General features: G+C 47.7%; 1 protein-coding gene across 6 annotated transcripts in view; it reads right to left on the reverse strand.

The window, feature by feature from the left end:
* Positions 1-1,641: 1,641 nt before the first annotated feature.
* CERS2 (ceramide synthase 2) overlaps positions 1,642-21,163 on the reverse strand; it is a 50,495-nt gene continuing 30,973 nt past the window's right edge. For all 6 annotated transcript variants that reach the window (XM_084823425.1, XM_084823427.1, XM_084823429.1 and 3 more), the window contains exons 3-11: positions 13,994-14,111; positions 13,203-13,321; positions 11,786-11,843; positions 11,580-11,630; positions 9,627-9,719; positions 8,984-9,112; positions 7,853-7,959; positions 6,129-6,282; positions 1,642-3,945 (exon numbers count right to left, since the gene is read on the reverse strand). In XM_084823425.1, the coding sequence (XP_084679551.1) occupies positions 3,787-3,945; positions 6,129-6,282; positions 7,853-7,959; positions 8,984-9,112; positions 9,627-9,719; positions 11,580-11,630; positions 11,786-11,843; positions 13,203-13,321; positions 13,994-14,111 (988 nt within the window). In that variant the 3' untranslated portion in view covers positions 1,642-3,786. The remainder of the gene's footprint in view (positions 3,946-6,128; positions 6,283-7,852; positions 7,960-8,983; positions 9,113-9,626; positions 9,720-11,579; positions 11,631-11,785; positions 11,844-13,202; positions 13,322-13,993; positions 14,112-21,163) is intronic.

Consider the following 21,163-nt stretch of genomic DNA (forward strand, 5'->3'; position numbering starts at 1 on the left):
GGGTATTCTGTGCAGAAACCACAGCTGCTGTGTCTAACCTGGCCTGTAGAGCCTCCCAGGGTTCCTCCATGAGGCAGAGGCCAGACGCACTGTTATCTCCAGTTGGAGATAACAGTGAGAATGTAGGCAGGAGCCGCTCCGCTGGTGGGGGGGAAATGGCTGCTTTCCTCGGTGCCGGCAGCGTAGCTTCGCATGATGCATGGCGTCCTGGGGTGGGGTGGGGAACTCATCCCGGGGGTGGGGTAGTGGTGGCAGCAGGTGGGGACATGCCCACTGATGTCATCCAGCCCATGATGGGCCTGTTGGGGGGTAGAATCATAGAGCAGTAGGGTTGGAAGGGGCCTGCAGGACCATCATAATTTGCTCCACTCTTAAAAAGGTTCTGCGGCCCTGTTTTAGGGTGCAGGAAATGTTCCCCAGCCTTGCAGAGGGCATTGCTTTTCTCCACCAACGTACAGAACTCCGTGCTACCTGCTGACTGGGGGAGTTTGTTTCTGCTGGGGGAGACTTTGCATACCATTCTCCCCCCTCCGCCCCACCCCGCCAGCCCTTTATTGGATCTTATTCCGTGGAAGCTCAACCATGCTCGTATCAGGGGTTGCAGCCTTCTGAATGCAGCGCTTCTGTTTCTCCTACCACTTTGCTTCTGGGGTACAATCAATCAAATGGGGCAGGCAGATCCAGCTTTTTCTCTGCTGCTGCCAGCCCTTGATGGAGTGGGAAATCACGTCTCGTCCTCTCCATTCCACCCCAGCCTCCCCTTTGTCACCTGCTCTCACTAGAGCAGGGTTGAACCCCATCCAGCCCAGGGGCCGCATCCTATTTTGGAGGGGCTCTTGGGGGCCGCATTCCAGCACGGGGGCGTGGGGGAGACATACCAGCCTATTTTAGCTTAAGGGCCTTACTGCCAGAAACAAAGGCTTAGGAGAGGCAGTTCAAGCTTGGGAATTGCGCCGATTTCTTCCCCTGCACGGCAGTGGGAAATCCCACGCTTGGTGGGAATTGTGGGGTCATTTTGCAAGGAAGGCAAAAGAGATCCAAAGAGGCTACCTGAAACCAAGTCTGCTCAGGCAGAAAGTAGCTCTCCATTGGCAGGAGGGTTTCTCTCTCTCTCCACCCCTTCCCAAAGCAATCACAGGTCAGCTTCAACCAGTGGGCGGCCAGAGAGCAGGTTCATGGGATCTACTTTTCTTGTTACTAGAAACCCGAGAGCCACCCACAGGAGCCTGGCGCAAAAGGCATACACTCAGAAGCAAGGAACTGCAAGCCTGGACCTGGGACTTTGTTTGAAGCCCCAGAACTGAATGGCGCTCACCTTTTCCATGCAAAAACCCACCGCCGGTCGCCCTAAGCTTTCTTCATTTTGTCGCTGCTGTGGTTCAACGCCTGCAAGTCAGGGGAAATCTTTGCTGATGACTGCAATTCACCCAGCCATGACCAAGCAGATCCAGTGCTCCCCGCTGCCCAGCTCTGGCTTAAAACCAAACAGCCATACTCCCCTGTAATATTGGCCTACCTTTCAGGGCTGTTGTAGAAAATGCCATGGTAAGTGAGGCAGGAGGAGTCTGAAAACTGCAGTGCTATATAAGGACGTGGCCTATTACGTTTCCCCAAGGATGAGCAAATCACAACACGCTTGGGTTTCTTTTTTACAGATGTTTTATTAGTTTTATTTAGGTTTTAATATATTTAACTTAAAAAAACACACATTTTGGTCTGAAGGTAGGCTAATGGTCCTTTTGTAACATCCCCCCCCCCCCCCCCGGCCAAGGCTGGAAAAAATAAATTGCTGTTTAATTCTACATGTAGACCCAATATTCCTTCAGTGGTTCTGTTCTGCCTGGACCCTTGTTTATTTGAAATCCTTCTGCTTTGGTACTTGGAAAATCCAATCTCATACATTAAAAAGAATTGAGTCCTCAAGGGGTAGGAAGAGGCAGGTTAAGAACACACAGTTCTGGGTGTCCTTTTTTGTTGAAATAGGATGAGAAAAAGCTTCACTGAAAAGAAATGTGAGGAACAAGGAAAGTATTAATTTCCAAGGCAAACGGGGCAGGTGAGATGTGAAGCAGCGTGCATTGAATAAGTTCTATACCAAAGGATGTGCAGTGTGGAAACAAAAAAAGTGACCATTGTTCACATTTCAGCCCAGTGGCATCATTGACCTATCCATTTGCTTGCTGGAGCAACCTTCCCCCTCCCCAAAAATGCCCCACAAGGGAGGGGGGCAGCTGTACCTGATATGTTCTGAACATCAGATTTACTCTTTAAAAAAAAAACCTTTCCAATTGTGTTTTACCCACCCACCCTTGACACCCACATCTCTTGCATTACATATTTTTGCAGCTAGAAACAATCTAGGGATGTGATGTGCTAAGGCAGCAAGCAAAATAATAATAAAAAATAGCCAGGGTGTGGTCTGGTGCAGCTAACAATACGCCGAAGTTCTTTGCAAAAGGGAAGAATTGGCTTCTGCAATTCCACCAAAAATACCAAGAGACGCTGAAGAGTAAGAGATTTCAGCATTCTAAACGGCGACGTGGCAGAAGTGACGATAGGCTTCGTTCCTCGCCCGAGTCCAGTGGCGGGAAATTTGTGGCCTTCCAAATGTTTTGACCTAGAACTCTCATCATTTCTCACCACAGGCTGGGCTGGCTGGGGCTGATGGGAGTTGTAGGCCAAAATACCTGGAGAGGCACGAGTTGGCTAGATGGCCGTGCGTCGGTGCGTTTGTGCAATCACATCACCGCATGCACAGTGCCTGTTCCGCTTTCTTCCTCTTCCCCAAATCTTACAGCATTAAGGGACAGGAGATAACTACAGGTGAGAGCTAGTGCAGTATACAGACAACGAGGATTGGGTCCATATCCCACACTTCTCCCTCTCCCCCCGTCCCGTACACGAGACACCCAGACATATCCGGGAGACCTGTATGTCCTCTCCAGCGGTCGGGCACAGGTGCAGGCCTCGCCAAGGAAGAGCTTCGCAGCTTTGAGAGAACCTGGAACCAAGAAAGCTTAAGTGCAGAAGGAAGCCAGGGTTCCGACCAACTTAAATCAAAGGCCTTTGGCACAGGAAGGAAGAAGCCTCGATGAGGACTGGCAACTTGAAAATGGATGTGCTGTTGCGGAAGTGATGTTCCTGATGTAGAATTATTATTTTTTCAAAGAGAGAGAGAGAGCGTGGTGCGGGGGGGGGGGGGGAAGAGTTACTGTCATCTTGCCATCTCCCTGCAGCTTCTCGGAGGTTGACGAATGTGTGTTTCAGAGCTGGGGGTGGGGGAGAAAAAAAAAAAGCCCCCCATTTCAGTTTTGCTTCCCAACTTAGTTTTAAGGCAGTTTGGTGATGGGGGGTGGCAAAAGAATGAGGCCATCGATCACCCCACCGCAACTCTTCCTGCAAAGAGAAAGGGGGAAAGAAAAAAAAAAGGTTGCCAACTTTCCAAAGTTACAGCATCTGCCAGGAGAAGAGGCCTTTCTAAGGGTGAGCAGCGTGTGCCGTTATTTTGTCGCTAAGTAAAATGGGGAGATGGTGGGAGTTTCAGAGTCCATCTTGAAGTGGAGCCAGCAGTTCAACTGACATTTAAAGGAAGGGGTCAAACGATCGAGGAAGGAGAGGATCGTTCGTGCTCGCGATGGAATTTTGAAGTTCTCCTTGGAGAAAGTTTTTGGTTTGGCCTCAAAACAAAACGAAAAAACCCAAACACACAAAAAAAACAATCTCAGCTTGCGCATGTCACAACAGGCGAGCTGGAACCAGAGAGGGATGGCTGAAGAAAAAGAAAAATCATTCGGCTTTCCGATGGTTATTGTTCAAGATGGGGTGCCCGTTGCTAAGGGGGCCGTTCTCCGTGCCCAGAACGGTGGCAGCACCTGCAACGGCCTTCTGCTCTTCCTCTTCCGTATTGTCGGTCTCATCTCTGTCACTGCGCTCATCCTCCAGCACCTGTAGGGATTCAAAAGAGGTTTAAAAAAGGGAAGGAAAATATAAATGAAGCATGAGCAAGAGACGGGGCCTTCAGTGTGGTGGCAACCTGGTTTTGGAATTCCCTTGCCAGGTACACTCCCATGGTGCCATCGTAATCATTTAGATGTCAGGCTTGTTCTGTCCTATTCACCCGAGAGTTTTAACGACCATTTAATCTCTTACCTGCTCTCTTACTTTCTGCAATTTGATCTGTTCTTACAGGTATATTTTGTTTGTTATTTTATGTGATTTAAAAATCACTGACGAAGGCAGAAGCCAAAATGTTTGATAGAAATTAAAGAATATATTCCTCTTTTGCCAACAGCTTTACTAAAAATATCGATTCTTATAGTGCAGTTTTTTGTATCCCTCTGGGATCCAGGGTTTACCAAACGGCAGGGCTGTTCTGTTTCTTTTTCCTGTTACATGATATATAATATATAGTTCTATATAGTTCTATAACTTTTAAAACAACTCATAAGAGTTTTAAAATCTTTTAGGGGTTGCTACAGGTTTTGTTTTATTTTATGTTGCTTTTGATTGTATGGTTTCAGGTTTTATTTCTAAATTGTTTTCATGTTTATTGTAAGCCACCCAGAGAACTTTGTTACTGGGCAGCGCACGACTGTGGTAAATAAATAAATTAGGAAAACGTCTTAAAGACATCATTTCAGATGTCAAGACTTCATATTCAGCATTTGCGTGGTGGAACTGGAAAGTTAAATCAAACTCGGAATATTTCTTTGTTAAATGTGTAGCCCACCTACCACCAAATGGTGATTTAGGGAGCAATCCTTTGTGGATTGAGACCCCGGAGGTGACCACCTATCCAGTGCAGGGCAGGAGGAGTGGTGAGGAGCGGATCTCCTCCTCGCTCCCCCTGCCCTTCTTTTGCGGCTGGAGAGCTGATTTCGGCTGGCTAGCCGCGGGACCTCAGAACACAGGAAGTGGCGGCCGGACAACACATAGGATGTGTCGTGCTGGTATTTCCGACCTGCCCGCCCTGAGAATGCCCAGTTTTCGCCACTTTGCGCTGCTCTTATGCGTGCGCAGCGCAGGGCTGATCCACACTGCCTACGTGGTGGCACAGGAGGCAGTAGGGGTCAGTTCTCTGGTTCTTCTTCCCATGAACTGACCTATCCTGCGGCCACCTAGCCGCTGACTAGCGGCCACAGGATTGCACCCTTATTTAATCTATTTCTTCAGCTCTGTTGAATTAATTCCATTTATAACCTGCCCATCCTGATTAGAGCTCAAGGAAGCGAATAGTAATAAGATTTAAAACAATTACAAACGTGACATGAAGCATAAAATCCTAGAAAATACAAGCAGCAAGATCAAATTGATCCGACAGCCTCCAGCAGGTTAAAACTGCTTGGTCAGAAAGCTTAAAAAAAAAATTTTGCGGCCCAAAAAGCCTTCCAAAAAAAGGAAAAATCAACCAAATCCAACCCACCCACTAGATCCTTCCACATTTAAGGTATGTTCTAATGGAAGCACAGAAATCTGTTCCGACTGCAGCAGAACCAAGTATCCTGACCAGAACTGGTGTCAAGGGACAGCATGGTGGGGCAGTTGCTGAGGGTCCACACTCCTGCAGGGGCCCACTAGCAAGACCCCCGTGGACTTGCTCCTCCTCTTCACCATCGCAACCTGCTTGCTCGCCTGCCTCTCACTCTGGCCCAGACAACAGAGGTGGTGAGAAGGAGGAACAGTAAATGCTGCGGCCAACTTGCTCCCAGGCTCTCTGCCTGTCAAGCAAGCAAGGGACAACCATGATGAGGACGAGGAGGAGGAGAAAGATCAGCTGGCGACAGTGGCGGGGAGAAAGTCGACTCACCGAGGAAGTGGTCCCGAAGCTGGTCCTGATCCTGAGCAACACAGCTTTAATTTTCGCCAAAGTGCGGGGGGAGGGGAGAAAGCTTCTAGTCCTCATGATTGCAGAGACAAAGGTTCCACAGTGCATGGCCATGGGAGAGAATTTATCTCTTCTTAGACATCCTTGCCTAACTTTGCCTTTTTAATGCAAGGGCCTCTGCTCTCCGCTTTGGGAGAGATTGAACTTCGGGAGAAAGTTCCATCATTATTTTTTAAACACTCCACCCTTCCCTGTTGTGCCAAACAAAACGCGAGCGAAGGAATGAAACTTAAAACAAGCTTGCCTTTCCAGTTATGAATTTCTGGGCCATGCGAATAATGAGATATGCCCAAAATATGTGCAGACTTTGGAGGACCACCATCATGAAGTTGAAGAAATAGTAGCCGAAGAAAGGCGGATAAATATCTAAGGGGTAGATAATGGTGCAGCGAAGGATCCTAGGGGACAAACAAGAGAAAGCATGTTGGGGGGCTTTGCGGGGGGATTGTTCTGCAGATTGCACAAATCTTTAAATAGCTTGACAGGCAGAAGTTCAACAGGCAATTTAAAAGAGAACGGTACAAAAAAGTATGCTTGGTTTTTATATGATGCATGTGTACCTGACCACACAGCAGAGAATACCTTTTAACATGGCACTTGCCCGCTGGAGGTTAAAATAAAAGCAATAATGTTCCTTAAAAAAAAATCTGCTACCCAGTTGACAAGGGCACCTTTGTCAATCAAAGTTAGGGATGGGCGAACATGCGATTTTCATGCTTGTTGAGGCCATCCGAATTTCTCCCTGAAGTTTGTTTTGCCTTGCTTGCCTTCCTGAATGTAAGCGTCTTTTGATATTTGCTCGGGAAAAATGTGCATTTTTTAAAGCAATTTTTGCAAGAAAATGCATATTTTAAAAATGTGCGTTTTTCTTTATCAGAAATGCTCATTTTCCCCCATAGGCTAAAGCGTGGAAATGCAGATCTGGGGGGATCTGCACAACTGTAGAAGTGTGAACTTTTGAAAGTTTTTTGGGGTTGGACTCGATGGCCTTGTAGGCCCCTTCCAACCCTACTATTCTATGATTCTATGCACACTTGCAAATGCAAGTTCAGAAAACTGCGAAAAATGCTCCAGAGCTGGTTTCCTGGGTTGCAAACAGGACCTGCTTGCATGATTTCCAAACAGGAACTAAATTCTCATACATTCCTAATCAAAATGCTTTTTAATCCATTAATCTAATAGATTAAACAGGGGCTTCCCCAACCTGGGGCCCTCCAGATGTCTTGGACTACAATTCCCATCTTCCCAAGCCAGCATGGCCCGTGGATGATGTGAGTTGCAGTCCAACATTTCTGGAGGGCACCAGGTTGAGGAAGGCTGGATTATAACTCTGTAAGCCCTAATGATAAGAAATCAAAAAGAGAAGAGCGAATTGTGCCTGAAGAGGAAAAAAAAGGGATTTCAAATTTATAGCATGCTGCAGAAATACAGCATTTCAGTATCATGTTTAATTTTGCCCATCCATTTCTGTTTTTTTCTAAATGTTATGTAGGATTGTCCTGATGCTTTGTTGGGTTTGTACATTGCATTTTCATTTCCTTTATTACATTTCTGTATTGCCCAATCACCGAAGCTCTCTGGGCCGTTAACAAAGATTAAAAACCTTTAAAATATGTTATACATAGTATAAAAACCATTTACGTACAAGCATAGAAACAGACAGCACACACACAGACACACATATATCTGAACAACTGTAAACTATCCACAATAAGAAAAATCCAGGACCTGATTAAAACCTCATTATATGCTGCCAAAGGCCTGAGAGAAGGGGAAGATCTTAACCTGGCGCTGAAAGGATAACAATGTTGGCGCCAGGCAGGCCTCGTTGGGGAGATTGTTCTACAATTGGGGGGCCACCACTGAGAAGTCCCTCTCCTGTAGTGTACGGGGCGGTTCATGCCCGGAGAGGAGCCCTGGCAAGTACCACATTTTTTGTCCAGAAAACCACACCAACAAAATTCTCACCAGAATGGAAGGATGATAATCCGGGTAATTATAAAGACAACAGCAAACACAATGAAGATATTATTGCAGGTGTTCTTCCAGCCGGCGTAGTTAAACATCTTCGCCGACTACAGAGACAGAAAGGGGAGAAAACAATTTTCACGCGCGGTCTGGCATGTGTGTTGCTTTAGATCAGTCTTTCCCGCAAAACTGATGCCCTCACGTTGTGCTGGACTACAAGTCCTATCATCCCCAGCACGTTGCTTCCAGTCAGGGGGGCAAAACCTCTTTCAGCCAGCGGGCTGGATTCCATTCTGGAGGAGCTCTTGGGAGCTGCATTCCCATGGTGGGCCGGGGGGGGGGGGGTGTCCCACATTCTGCAGCCTTGCTTTGGATAAGCAAATTATATGAAAGCCTCCACTTCCCACACATTCTAAACCTAGACAGAAGAGGGTCTAACGGCAAAGCTCCCACCAAGGTACCAAAGAAATGATGCTTGTATCGAAAGAAATGCACAAAGATCGCTAGATCTCTGCAAGCCCCAGCAGTCTAAGCCCCCAACAATGCATAGTTTGCAACTCTTACGCCACCCCAAAAGAACACAAGGTTCTTTCAGGGATGTCTGGCCACCAGAAATAGCCTTCCCCATTCTGCTAGATGGCGTCACTCTCTGTTTTGAAATATGTCTCAAATATGTTTTGAAATATGGCTGGAGGTAACAGAGATTCATTTTCGTAAACAAGGTGCCTTCAAAACATTTAGAGTTCGGTTGGCAAAGACTCTATGATTCGATGTGACCGTGGCATTAAGCAAAGCATCGGGTATTGCCTTGCACTAGCAAAGCCCCTGCCTGGGTGGGTGGGTGAGTGAGTGAGTGAGTGAGTGAGTTAGTTATTGCAGTTATATCCTGCCTTTTTTCCCTCCTTAAGGAACCCAAGGCAGCTTACATTATCCTCCTCTCCATTTTATCCTCAAAACAACAACCCTGTGAGGTGGGTTGGGCTGAGAATCTGTGACTGGCCCAAAGTCACCCAGTGAGCTTCCGTGGCCGAGTGGGGACTAGAACCCGGATCTTCCAACTCCCAGTCCAACACTCTCGCCACTACACCACGCTGGTTACCCCTCAAGCGCTGGAGGGGTACGATCCCTCACCTCCAGCAAGTAGTCCGAGGCATCATGCAAGGCCATGATGAGCGTCCCCGCACGGATATAGTTGGTGAACCAGGAGAAGCTCATCAGGATGATGGTGGCCACGTGGTGGATCACCTGCTCCTTGAAGTCCTACCCAAAAAGGAAAGAAAGAACCACCCAGCGTAAGGGATGGAAGAGGAAGTCTAACACGAGAGGGCAGGGGTACAAAATCCCGCCGGGCCTCCCGTTATCTCTGATCCGTGATCGAACGTAACACGGGGGTTCCTCTGCATGCCATTTTCCTCCCAATGGAGAAAAGCTAAAATGTGCTGGAGTCTCCCATCTTCCTCAAACAGCCACACACACCGGAAGGAGTTTGCCTCGTGTGATGAAGCGTTCTGGAGAACCCGAAAGCTTACACGTTTGGCTGGAATTTCAGTCGGTCCTAATAAAGGTATCGCCCAGCTATGGATTTTGGACATTTTATTTTTAACGGCAATAAACTGCCCTTCATTCACAAGCAATCCCAGGGCGGTGTCCCTAACTACCATGGGTCAGGTGTTGATCATAGAGAAGGCTTGCAGCTAGGAGTCGGTTTGCCAGTGCAAACGCAGCACAGATTCAGTCGTGAGCAGCCTCCCGCAGCCCCCCGCCATCAGCTCACCTTGCGCTTCACATCCGAGGCGATGCGGAACAGCAGAGACAAGTAAAAAGACAGCTCAATCATGTAATACCAGTACTGGGACGGCAGCAGGACCTGGAGAAGGAAGGCAAAGCAACATATCTGGGTTAAACTGAAGCTGGATTTGCAAACACTGCTTAACAATGCACTGAAGGAGGGGGGCGTTGTTGTTTGAGAGGATGCATTTGGGATGTCTGTAATTTGAAAAAAAAATATCCTAAACTGGTCTCAAGCCTTCGAGTGTATCCAGGCACAGACCTCTTTTAATTCCCAAACTGCAACACGGAACGCAGTTGCGCCCAATTCAGAGACGCAGCGGGACGTCTCGCCTCCTCGCCTCCCTTGTAGGGTTGTTGTGAAGATAAAAGTTTAGTGGGCAGGGGGCGGAGGAGGAGGAGAAGTGGGTAAGCTGCTTTGAACGCTTTGGAGGGATACACACTTAATTCCAGGGCAGGCTGTCCAGATGTTTGGGACTACAACCTCCATACTCCCTGAGCATAGTGGCTAAGGCAACTGGGAGACCAATAACATCTGGATGGCACCCGATTCAGCAGAATATGGGTACGTGTGCACATTTTACGTTCCCGGCTGCTTCATTGCAACTCTTGCATTGGCACCCGTTTAATTCGCCCTGGGATTCATTTAATTCGCCTTACAATTTTGTTATTGTCAGTTCAGTGTGTGCTGCTGAATGCACTGATACTTTCTTAGGCACCGTGGCTTTGTTGGTCTCATTGTTTTAAATCAAAAGGTGAGACAGACATCATTTTAAATATTTTTTTAAAAACCAGGAATATAAAGGAAGCAACAACACAAAGTTCTCAGTAGGCGGTGCATGACTCCTCCAAGACTGCACATAATTCATCTGAATTATAGGAAGATGGGAGGGGAGTGTTCGCAGTGGTTCGTACCTTCATCTTTGGCAGGAATGTTCAACAGTGCAGGAGTTTGGGGACATGGTTTCAGACTCCTGTCAGGTATTTCTCCTTATTAGACTGCTGGTAACTCCTAAAGTTATGCTACTTCGGGGGGGGGGGGGTTTGAACAGAATGACCCCGGATCCTGTATACAGGCCTCCTTAAGCAATTATATACAGCTGCAAAGCCATGCAGAGAGCACAGCTGTAAGCCTCCAAACCTATCAACCGAACAGCAGCGGGTTGATACAATTTGGGAGACTATGACCTGGTTTGCACAGAATTGTAACCCAGAGTAGTTGAACTGTTGGTCGTTGTTGAATCGCGGGTTGTTGTTATGTGCGAACCCTGCGCTACAGTTTACGTATGGGTAGTTTACCACGAACAACCCAGAGTTCAGAACCCAACAAACCATGGATTCTCTTTCTGGATTATTTGTGGGTAACAACCCATAGTTAAATCACAGTGCAGGGTTCACACCATGACAACAGCCCCCGATTCAACGACAACCCACACTCTGTGTTTTCGTTACATGCAAATGAGGTCGATGACTATATGTAAACTCACTCAGCAGGTGCAGCAAGCAAGGAATCCTAACTTTAGGAAAGATATTATGGCACCAGGGTGTCCATTTATTTCCTGTATGGAAGCCCTCCAAACTTTTGATCAAATTCCAACCACATACAGTTGCCTGTATTTTTGCAGACTAACACGCACAAAATAACACACCTTCTATATGCTGTATAATTTGTATTTTCATCCTTTTATTTGATATTGAGCTCCTACTTAACCTGTTTTACTACAGTTCTTCCACAAGCATATCGGTAATAGACCAAGAATGATAATGTAGCGAATTCCTTCGTTTCTTTAGTGATCTTGTTATATTATTATGTATGTTGTTCTTGTCCTTTTAGTTGCCTTTTTTAACCTTACTTCAAAATAAAATAAAACTTCATGGAGAAAAAAAAAGTTTAAGTAAAATTAAATAAAAATACTTTCTAGTTTCTAAGTTTACTCACCTGAATTGGATACCCTTCCCAAACTTTCCGGAGATCATAAAACCAAGGTTTCTGTAAGATCAGGACACAAAGATAAGAGAGAGATGAGCAGGTTAGGAAGATACTGTAGAGTGAAGGGGAGGGGGAAGAAAGAAAGACAGAGAGGACAATTAGACAGGATGATTAAATTAGGAAGTGCGGGGGAAGAAGAGAAATATTGTACTCACATCTGCGATGACAGCCATGCCAGCAATGAAAGCAATAAGGTAAAAGGTGAATCTCCAACTGGAAAAGGAAGCACAAAGTGGTTTTTTCCCCCCCTGAACACACACACAAAATAAGTCAAGCATGTCAGGAGTGCCTCCGGGCACGTGCAGAGTGCCTCGCCCTCATCAGCTTAGGACCTCCACCTGCTCCACATACATGCATTGGTCATCCATATTTTTACTTATTCCAGTTGGACTGACATCCAATGGATCGCCTGGGGGCAGGCAGGGGTTATTTTTATTTTCTTTTTTCCAACCATAAGCTGCTTTGCAGACTTCTCAAATAGAAAACAAAGAAACCAGCGGAGAACTTGTTTGGGATTATTTTGGGGTCCCCCCCCACACCTTTAGAGGTCCCCCACAAGGGTTTTTTTTTTTGTACTTCTGCAAGCCTTGGAGCTCCCCCGACCTGGTTGATACTCCCCCTTGCACGTGAAAAGTAATCCGGGATTAAGATGAAGGCAACAATTTCTGTGCTGCTCCAGTGGTCCAGCCTCCCAAAAGCAGTGTGAGGAACGCTCCTCCGTGCACGCCTTTCGGCGCCGGGTGAAGGCCTTTTTGTTCTTGCTGGCATTTTCGTTTTTCAGTTTGTTTTCCATCTATTTCAAATTTTTGCACTGCTGCTAACTTCCGTTTGGTTATTTTTATATAGGGCTTTTCCATTTTCAACTTTTAAATTGTATTTTATCGTCTGCCTTTTAATGTCTTGTATTTTATGGTTTTACTTGCTGTGAACTGCCCAGAGAGCTTTGGCTATTGGGCAGTATAAAAATGTAATAAATAAATACATTTTAAAAAGATAACCAAGGACGATTCCCTGCACCTGGAAAACTAGCACATCAGGGACAAATGTTTAGGTTGAGGATCCCCCCCTGGCATGTTAGCTTTCTATCTGCAGGATTTCCATGGTTTCAATGGAGAAGGAGCCTTCTTCAGCTACACCTGCATGCAGATGTGGTATGGCCTTGATGCAGGTTGCCTGACTCAGCAAGAAATAGGCCTGTATCACATTAACTTAGAACAGGGGTGGACATCTTGTGGCCGTCCAGATGTTGATGGACTGCAAGTTCCATCAGCCCTAGCCAGCATGACCAATGGGGAAGGATGATAGTTGTGCAGTCCCACACATTTGGAGGGCTACAAGTTGCCCAGCGCTGACTGAGATGCCGTTTCTTCCATAGTCCTTGAAAAAAGCCCACTCTGAATTTGCAAATTGGACATCGGAGCAAATTGGGCAGAACTGGTGTACTGGCCCTCAGTTGCCAACCTACACTTTACGGAACTTGGGAGAGAGCAGAAAAGGCAGGTAAGGGGGAAGGCTTGTTAGTCACCCACAATACAATGCACCACCACGTGCCTACAGCCTGCTCTCATCTACCTGGCCTCTCGGAACTTCTTCAGCAAGCTGGGCCGGTCCTGGTTGCGTCGACGTCGGAACCAGCGCTCCACCTGCCGTGTGGTGTAGCCACTTTTCTTAGAGAGCGCCTCGACATCAGCCTGCGGGGGCAGAGGGAGAGAGGCGGGGGCGATCAGAGGAAGGGGCACACTGGATGCTCCAAGACCCTCATCCAAAGCACAGAGAGAGCAAACCAGGGGTGCTGAACATCTTTCGGCTCGAGTGCCAAATCCCGCTTCCACCCTTGGGGGCTGCGTTCCAGTGGCGCGCGAGGCCGAAGGGCAAAAGGGGAGGGCCGGAATAGCAAAAACACCAGCATATTTTAGCTTAGAACTCTTACGGCCAATGACTCAGCTTTTAGGAGAGGCATTTCAAGCTCTTAGAAGGGGCGGGAGGACCACAGAAAACTAGGGAAACGACCAAAAACCGGTGGTGGTGGGGAGAATGTAGCCATCCGGGGAACCCCAGAATGCCAGATTTGGCTCACGTATCCTGCACCTGAGTTTTCTGCTGTCCTTTACCATTCTGACAGTCCTCAAGAATCTCAGCCCGCACAGCTCTAAGCTGAAGCCGCCTGGGACCAAAACCTGGTACCTCCTGTTTACAAAGCAGGTGACCTGCTACGGAGCTTATGGGCCCCTTCTCTCCCTCCCTCCCTGTCTCTCTCTCTCTCCCTCTCTCTCCCTCCCTCCCTCTCTCTCTCCCCGTCTCCCTCTCTCTCCCTCTCCCTGTCTCTCTCATATACACACTCACTATTTCTTGAGCCTACTTACCTGTTTGGGGCGTTTACAGGAGGAAGTGTAAAATTTTTCTAATATGGGATTCGGAGTAGCTTTTAACCGGACTTTCTCCTTGACGTTCAAAAGGCTGGCTAGCAGAGTGGCCACATACCTGAAGGACAAAACGGTAGCCGGGAGGGAGGGAGAAAAGGATGCACAACGTTAAAGAGTTCTGGGTTGCACATTTCTAGGGCAATTTCCAGTGTAAGTGGGCACCGGGAAACATCTCGCGACAACCAGATCTTAATTTGAGCCAGGTCTGAGGCCAGAAACCATTCAACGCTTGAGATCGGCATTGGGAAAATATGTAACGATTGAGACACAGGAGTTCCTTGGAGCATGTACCAAGTGCCGCTTCCTCACCAAAGCAATTGTACCCTTTCACCACCCACTTGGGGTCATGGAGCAAGGTGAAGTGGGGAGGCTAAACCAAAAGGTTTGGCCTTCCACACACATTCACACCCCTCTCAGTATCTTTCTTTTAAACACCCCGGAGCCAACAGCCACTCCGCTGACTGTAACGTGCTTCAGTCCCGTTCACTGGAAAGCAGGTGAAAACCATAGGCATGCACACAGGGTGGGCCCAGGCATATCCCAATGTCTCCCCACGCCCCCAAAACGTGGTGTTGCGTTTTAATTTAATTGCATGATATGATCTTTAATTTAAAAGCATAGATTGCTGTATTATGCAATAAGCGCCGATCTGCGTAATATAGAAGTTGTAGAAATGCATAGGAAGCCCACGTTCGCACACAGCGTCCGTCCCCACTACTGTGGCACCGCATTGCCATCGGTGGTCCCCTCCCCCTCTGACTACTATTCTAACAAAAAATTCTTTGACCTAGATAAGCGGCTGCAAAAATTGTTGGTGTTTCGCGTTTCATTTTTTTAAGTTTGCATTTTGAAAGTAAAGTGTAGTTAATTTTTTAAAAAAGTTTAGTTAAGTTTTAGTTTCTTTAGTTGGTTCGATGAATAAAAATAATATGCTTTATGACTCGAGTATTCAAGAAATGTTCACCTTTAAAAAAAAAAATGCCCCGGGTGCACACACTAATGAAAAAGGTGCTGCACACGCCTATGGTGAAAACGCACTGCAGATTTTTGACCCTGAACCACCTTTCAAATAAATGCTTAGTTTTCAGCCCTAGGAAGCCCGACTCCAATTTTCTGAGAATCGGGGAGTTTCAGAATGTCTACAAATACATTTCAATATAAGGGACGGAGTTGATGATGATTCCACTGTACTCAAAGCTTCTGCAAAAATCTTCCACTGCAAAAAGTACATAGTAGCCCCCCTCCCCTGACAGACACATACCATGCCAGACACGAGGTGGCGGTACAAACCTACCCAAGAGGCACACCTTTGAGATGCGGATGGGCGGGGGAGATTTTGTCAGGGAAATGCTCAAAAGGTAGCATTTTTCCCAAGGGAAAGACATGAGAGAGGAAAAACAACGTGTTCTGTGCTTGAGAGAGTCTCAGTCCGTTTGGCTGGTAACCAGGTCTGTTATGGAGCGTAGAAAGAGCCAGCTTCCACATGGGACAAGACCCCCTCACCCCAAAATGGGCACCGGGACTTTCAGATCTCCCACTGAAGTGAGGGGGGGGGTGGCCATAGGCTCCTCCCACTTCCTCCCTCCATGACTCTGCCCCCACCCTTCCTGGTCAACACAGCCAGGGGAGCGTGTGAGAACACGTGTGACGGCACCACCTCCAGCAGCTTAAACCTCGGGGCCGCCTGCCTACACTCAGATTACTCTCTTTGACTCTGGAGGCAACGAGTTTCCCAGGAGGATTGTTTTAACACGCTGCTTCGAAAACACTGACAAAGTCACTCGATACTCCGAAAGAGAAAACGTTCCGTAACAGGTTCCCTCCCCCTGCAACAGTGTTTCCTTAACTGTCCCGTGGTAAAGCCGGAGAAAATGATCCCTTCCAGATGAGAACCGCGCTCCGGTCCAGCTCTGCTCGCAAGGCTTCCCCGCTTTTCTTGGCCTTCCTGATCTCTAGCGGTACAAACCTAGGGGTGCACGGATCCTGTTAAATCAGTTCTGCGTTTGACAGATCGTTGGACGTCTTCTCTTCAGTCGTCCTCTCATTGATGGAAACGGATGTTTTGTAGGAGAATTCTGTTCGCCTGCGAATGCACACTCGCGCTAATGCGCATCAGCACTAATGTGCACGTGCACAGTAGTGCAAATGCGCATTTGCAAAAGAATGATGTTCTGCAACCCACAGAAATTTAAACATTTGAATCTGCTGAGGATTTCTCCGACATCCCTACTTTGTCCCTTCCACTCTGAAGAGATTCCATCTCCTATGACGTTGACCTAGCCCATCAGTTTTATTTATTTACTCACCTATTAAACGTGTAGACCGCTCAACCGGCAAATACCCTCGGGTTTGCAATCATACCTCCCCCCAATAATAATATAGCCACAATAAACTGCAACGATGAAAATATCAAAACGTTAAAAGTATTGAAGAGCCAGCAGAATAGTTAGTAATCAGAACAACAGATTCAAGATTTAATGCCTGCTGGAAGAGGGTGGTCTTAGCCTGGTGTCTAAAATTTATTTATTTAGGATTACATTTATATCCCGCCTTTCCTCCAAGGAACCCAAGGTGGCTTACATAGTTCTCCTCCTCCTCTCCATTTTATCCACACGACGACCCTGTGAAGTGGGCTAGGCTGAGAGTCAATGACCGGCCCAAAGCCACCCAAGTGAGCTTGGTGGCCGAGCAGGGATTAGAACCCGGATCTCCCAAGTCCCACCCGGTCCAGCACTCTAACAACTACACCGCACTGGCTCTTTCATGGAGGTCTGCGTCCCCTGGGCCTACCCCCACAATCTTTTGTGGGCCTAGCAATGCCCCTGCAGATCCCTCCCTGCACTTTTCTCACACTCTGCCCCCCCATCATAAAAATGCATCACTTGCTCGCTCACTCACTCTTGCACGCACGCACGTGCGCACGCGCGCGCGCACACACACACACACACACACACACAGCCAGACTGCCCAGTTTCCACAACAAAGCTCTGTTTGTCTCTGTCCTCCTTGGAGAGGTGCGTGTGGTGGTGGTGGTGGTGGTGGGGTGGGGAGAAGGAAGATTGTCAAACCCTCGTAAATAAAGCTCTTTAACGCTTCAGCCTTGCCTTTCCAGGGCCATTAGCGAACACTGCTGACATAACTCGGACTGCCGGCTCCAGGTGGCGAGCGACACAATGCCACAATTATGCCAAGGAACGACACTTGGGCCTCGGCCTTCCTACGCACTCCCTCGACCATCTTCTCAGCACTTGGCAAAGGATCCAATCCCAGGGAGCAAGATATTCCCGCCTTCCCCCTTACTCCTGAGGAATTTTGCAAGCTCCCATCCAAGGCAGGCCTAACAACCCCCCAACCTCTCCCCCGCAAGGCAGCACGCCAAAGGCTCGAGTGTTGAGCTTGAAGTTAGTTTCTTCTTAACAGAGAAAAAAATAAAATAAAAACGGCTTACTGATTTACGAAAGCCAACTCAAATCCTGAATGCAAATCAGTGAAAACCCCAACAACATAAGAAACTAACAGCGCCCGCCAGCTAAAGCCAAAAGGACCACCACCACCACACCTGTCTGCAAAGGGAAGGGCATCAGAGATGGAGCTAACTTGGCTTCCTTTACTAGGAAGTTCCAGGGCCTGGAAGCAGCCACCGAGAAGGCCCTGTCTCGCAGTCCTGGTAAATGTTGGTCTGATGTTGGTGGGAAAGAGAGAAGAGCTCCTCCAAGAATCGTGCTAGAGACAGACGAGCGTAACATTATGCAAGGTGTATATCAGCCTTCCCCAAGCTGGTGCTCTCCAGATGTTTCAGACTTCAACTCCCATCAGCCCTGGCCAGCATGGCCGACGGTCAGGAAGGCTGGGAGTTGTAGTCCAAAACATCTGAGGAACACTCCATATATACCTACCCGGACCTTGAGATCTTCTTTGGAGGCCCTTTGCTGCTGGCCTCGGCCAAGTGAGGCGTAACAGGTGACTCCAGGAGACAGGGCCTTATAACTGTTGTATTATTGTACATTGCCCGGAGTAGCCAGGGGACTGGCCAGATGGGCGATTAAGAAATTTAATTAATAAATGAATAAAACAAATCAAATAGAACTGAGTGATGCAAAAGGCCATAAAAGAAAATATAAGTTGCAAAACGCAAGTTCCGTTACCCTAGCTGTCCTTCGACTTCTCCAGGCTGCTTCTTCCTGCTCCCTCTTCAGGCTCTGGTCTCCCTGACTCTGCTCTTCCTGACCCTCTCGCTCTCTGTACATGCCCTCCTCCCTCAAAACCAAAAGTTCTGCTTCAAACCTGAAGACATGAAACTTAATGGGGGAAATGAAACTACAACTTAACCGGGGAAGTGAAGCTACTCCTCAGGGATACCCGCTCCCAACAAAGAAACTCCAGGCCTCTAAGCCTGACCCTTTCTTCCCCCTTTGCCTCTGTAGACCTCAACCCTTCACAGCCGCATACGAAGGCCACAGGTTGTGGAAGGCTGGTGGAAGATGGGCTGAGAAGACATCGCTTGCACCTCTCTATCTCCTCGCCTGGTCTCCGTTCCATCCTAAGCAATGTGGGTTTGTTTTTGTTCATTCGGGTGTCCATTTTTTAAATCCCTCCCTGCCCCCAAGGCGCTGCATGGATCTTCTCCTCACTTCCATTTTCACCCTTGCAGCCACCCTGCGAGGTAGTATGGGCACAGAGTTGAGGTGACCGGCCAAAGTCACCCACCCTGTGAGCATGATCCAAGCGGGGATTCGAACCTGCATGTACCTGGCTGTATTGAAATGCTCACCCTCAATTTACCGCCCCAGTTTTCCGGTGGCAATTTTGGGCAGCTACTTCCATTTTGGTTTGGGGGAGCCCCTACTGAAACATTGAGGGGGGGGTAAAGCACTGTCATTCCCCTCTCTTCCCTGCCCTCTTTTCCCCCTCCTCTTTCTCTTTTTAAAAATAACGTTTTAAACGCTAGCAAGATGTTCCTTTCCTCCTCCGAAACATTCCCACCCCAAAACAACAGGCTGCATTTTCAAGGGGAGGAGAATGACCCTGCCAAGCCAGAATCAGACAAGCTACCAATTTTGAGGAGGTTCCCTACAGCCCTACCTCCTATGCCCACTATTCACCACGCTAGTCCTCAGTGAGGTAGGCAAGAGTTCCTTCACCTAAGCAAAATGCACCTTAAAACAAACCCGTCCTTCCTGCCTCCTTGAGAAGACTCCCCTAAGGGCATCTTCAAAGCGTTGTGGCCTTTGGCTCTGGCCCTGTGACAGCCACCCAAGACAAGACTGCGCAAGTAGATGAAATCAGCAAGCACCTTTCTGTCCCAGGCAGATGGATGCAGCCAGGCAGACAAGCAGCAAACCAGTCTGGGAGGTGTCGAATCCAATTATCTCGGAAACATTTCCCCTTACTCCACACTTGGCTCCAAGACGTACTTGGTGATGAAGTAACCCTGACTCTTAATTAATGCCTTTTCAGTGTCTTCCCACCTCTGTCGGGTAGCATATCAGAACATCTGTATTTTGTGGTTTTGATGTTTGTGAGACACCATGAGAGCTTTGGCTATTGGGTCGTACAGAAACTGAATAGTAAACCTCTTTTAGGCTTTTCTGATAACTTATTTATACCCCCCCCTCCGAGTTTATTCTGTTCAAATTTAGCAAAATGCAAGCTGCTGTTTTCTGGAATGCAGACACCACCATTCCACGCCCCCTGTATTTCTCGAAAAAAACCCACCCCTTTCTTTGCAGCCAAGTATCTCACACACAGTCTATTCTATTTACATTTTAAATTGCTCACCATCGCTTTCCGCAGTCGTTTGCACGGCTGTCAAACTCGCCTCCCCCAGCCCCCCAAGACTCCTCAAAGGACTTCTGAATTTGTGCCCAAATTAGGAGAAATTAAAGGACTCAAATCTAAATTGCTACAATTTATTTTCAGAGAACTGCTACTCTCCTAACTTGGTACCATTTTCTGCCCTTCCCTAGAAATCACATTTTCTCATCTTTCTCCCCCACTTTTTTTTTTTTTTTGCTCCTTCTTTCTTCCCTCTAGTCTGGCCACCGCCCCACGTCACCCCATACCTGCAATGACGGGATAATAGTTCTGATCTGCCTAACAGGACTGCTCTAAGGTAGGGGTCTGCAGAGAGGGGCACTGTTAGGCCAGGGGCCCGGATCTATTTCGCGCTGCCCTGGATAGATTCCCCAGAGGCTTAAATGTCCATCAGTGCCAATGGAAAGTTTTCTTCTCAGCTTAATTGCCATGCAGGGGGGGCAGTTTTCAAGGGAGGATGTAGGTGGGAAGGGAAGGGTTGAGCTCCCCCTTCCCAAATGGTAATCACCCCTGCCCCATCCTTCCCCCCACATGGTAATTCAGCTTAGAAAATATATTTTCTAACAGGAGGGGTATTTTTTAACTGCGGGGTAGGGGGAGGATTTCCATGAGGATCACAATGGGGGAGGGAAGGTTTACCCTCCCTTGCCTGTCCCCCCACCCAAAATCCCCCTCCGCATGGCAATTAGGCAAAAAAAAAAAACCCCACAGTTCCACTGATAACAATGAAACGAGTGGGCCCCCAAACTAAAATGGGACAGTTGCTGGGGAACATGGGAGCGATTGCACTCGTGTCCTGTTTGTTTTTGTGAACCGCCCAGAGAGCTTCGGCTATTGGGCGGTATAGAAATGAAATAAATAAATAAATAAATAATTTGTGGGCTTCCCGTGGGCAGCTGGTTGGCCACTGTGTGAACAGAAGGCTGCATTAGATGGACCCTGGGTCTGCTCCAGCACGGCTGTTCTTCAGTTATTATATTCCTGTTCACGGTCCTCAGCAACTCATGTACACAGGCATACTGTTTAGATGCGAAGCGGTATATAAATGCTGTAAATAAATAAATACTGGAGGTAGCATATAGCCATCAGGACTAGTAGCCATTGATTTTTATTTATTCATTCATTTATTGCATTTATACCCCGCCTTTCTCCCTCTCGCAAGGAACTCAAGGCGGCTTCCATTATCCTCCTCCTCACCGTTGTATCCTCACAACAACAACCCTGTGAGGTGGGTTGGGCTGAGAGTCTGTGACTGGCCCAAAGTCACCCAGTGATAGCCTTCTCCTCCAGGAATGT

Source organism: Heloderma suspectum, chromosome 17, assembly GCF_057233095.1.
Source record: "Heloderma suspectum isolate Gila_16-S chromosome 17, 16-S_ref, whole genome shotgun sequence".
NCBI classification, from domain to species: Eukaryota; Metazoa; Chordata; class Lepidosauria; order Squamata; family Helodermatidae; genus Heloderma; species Heloderma suspectum.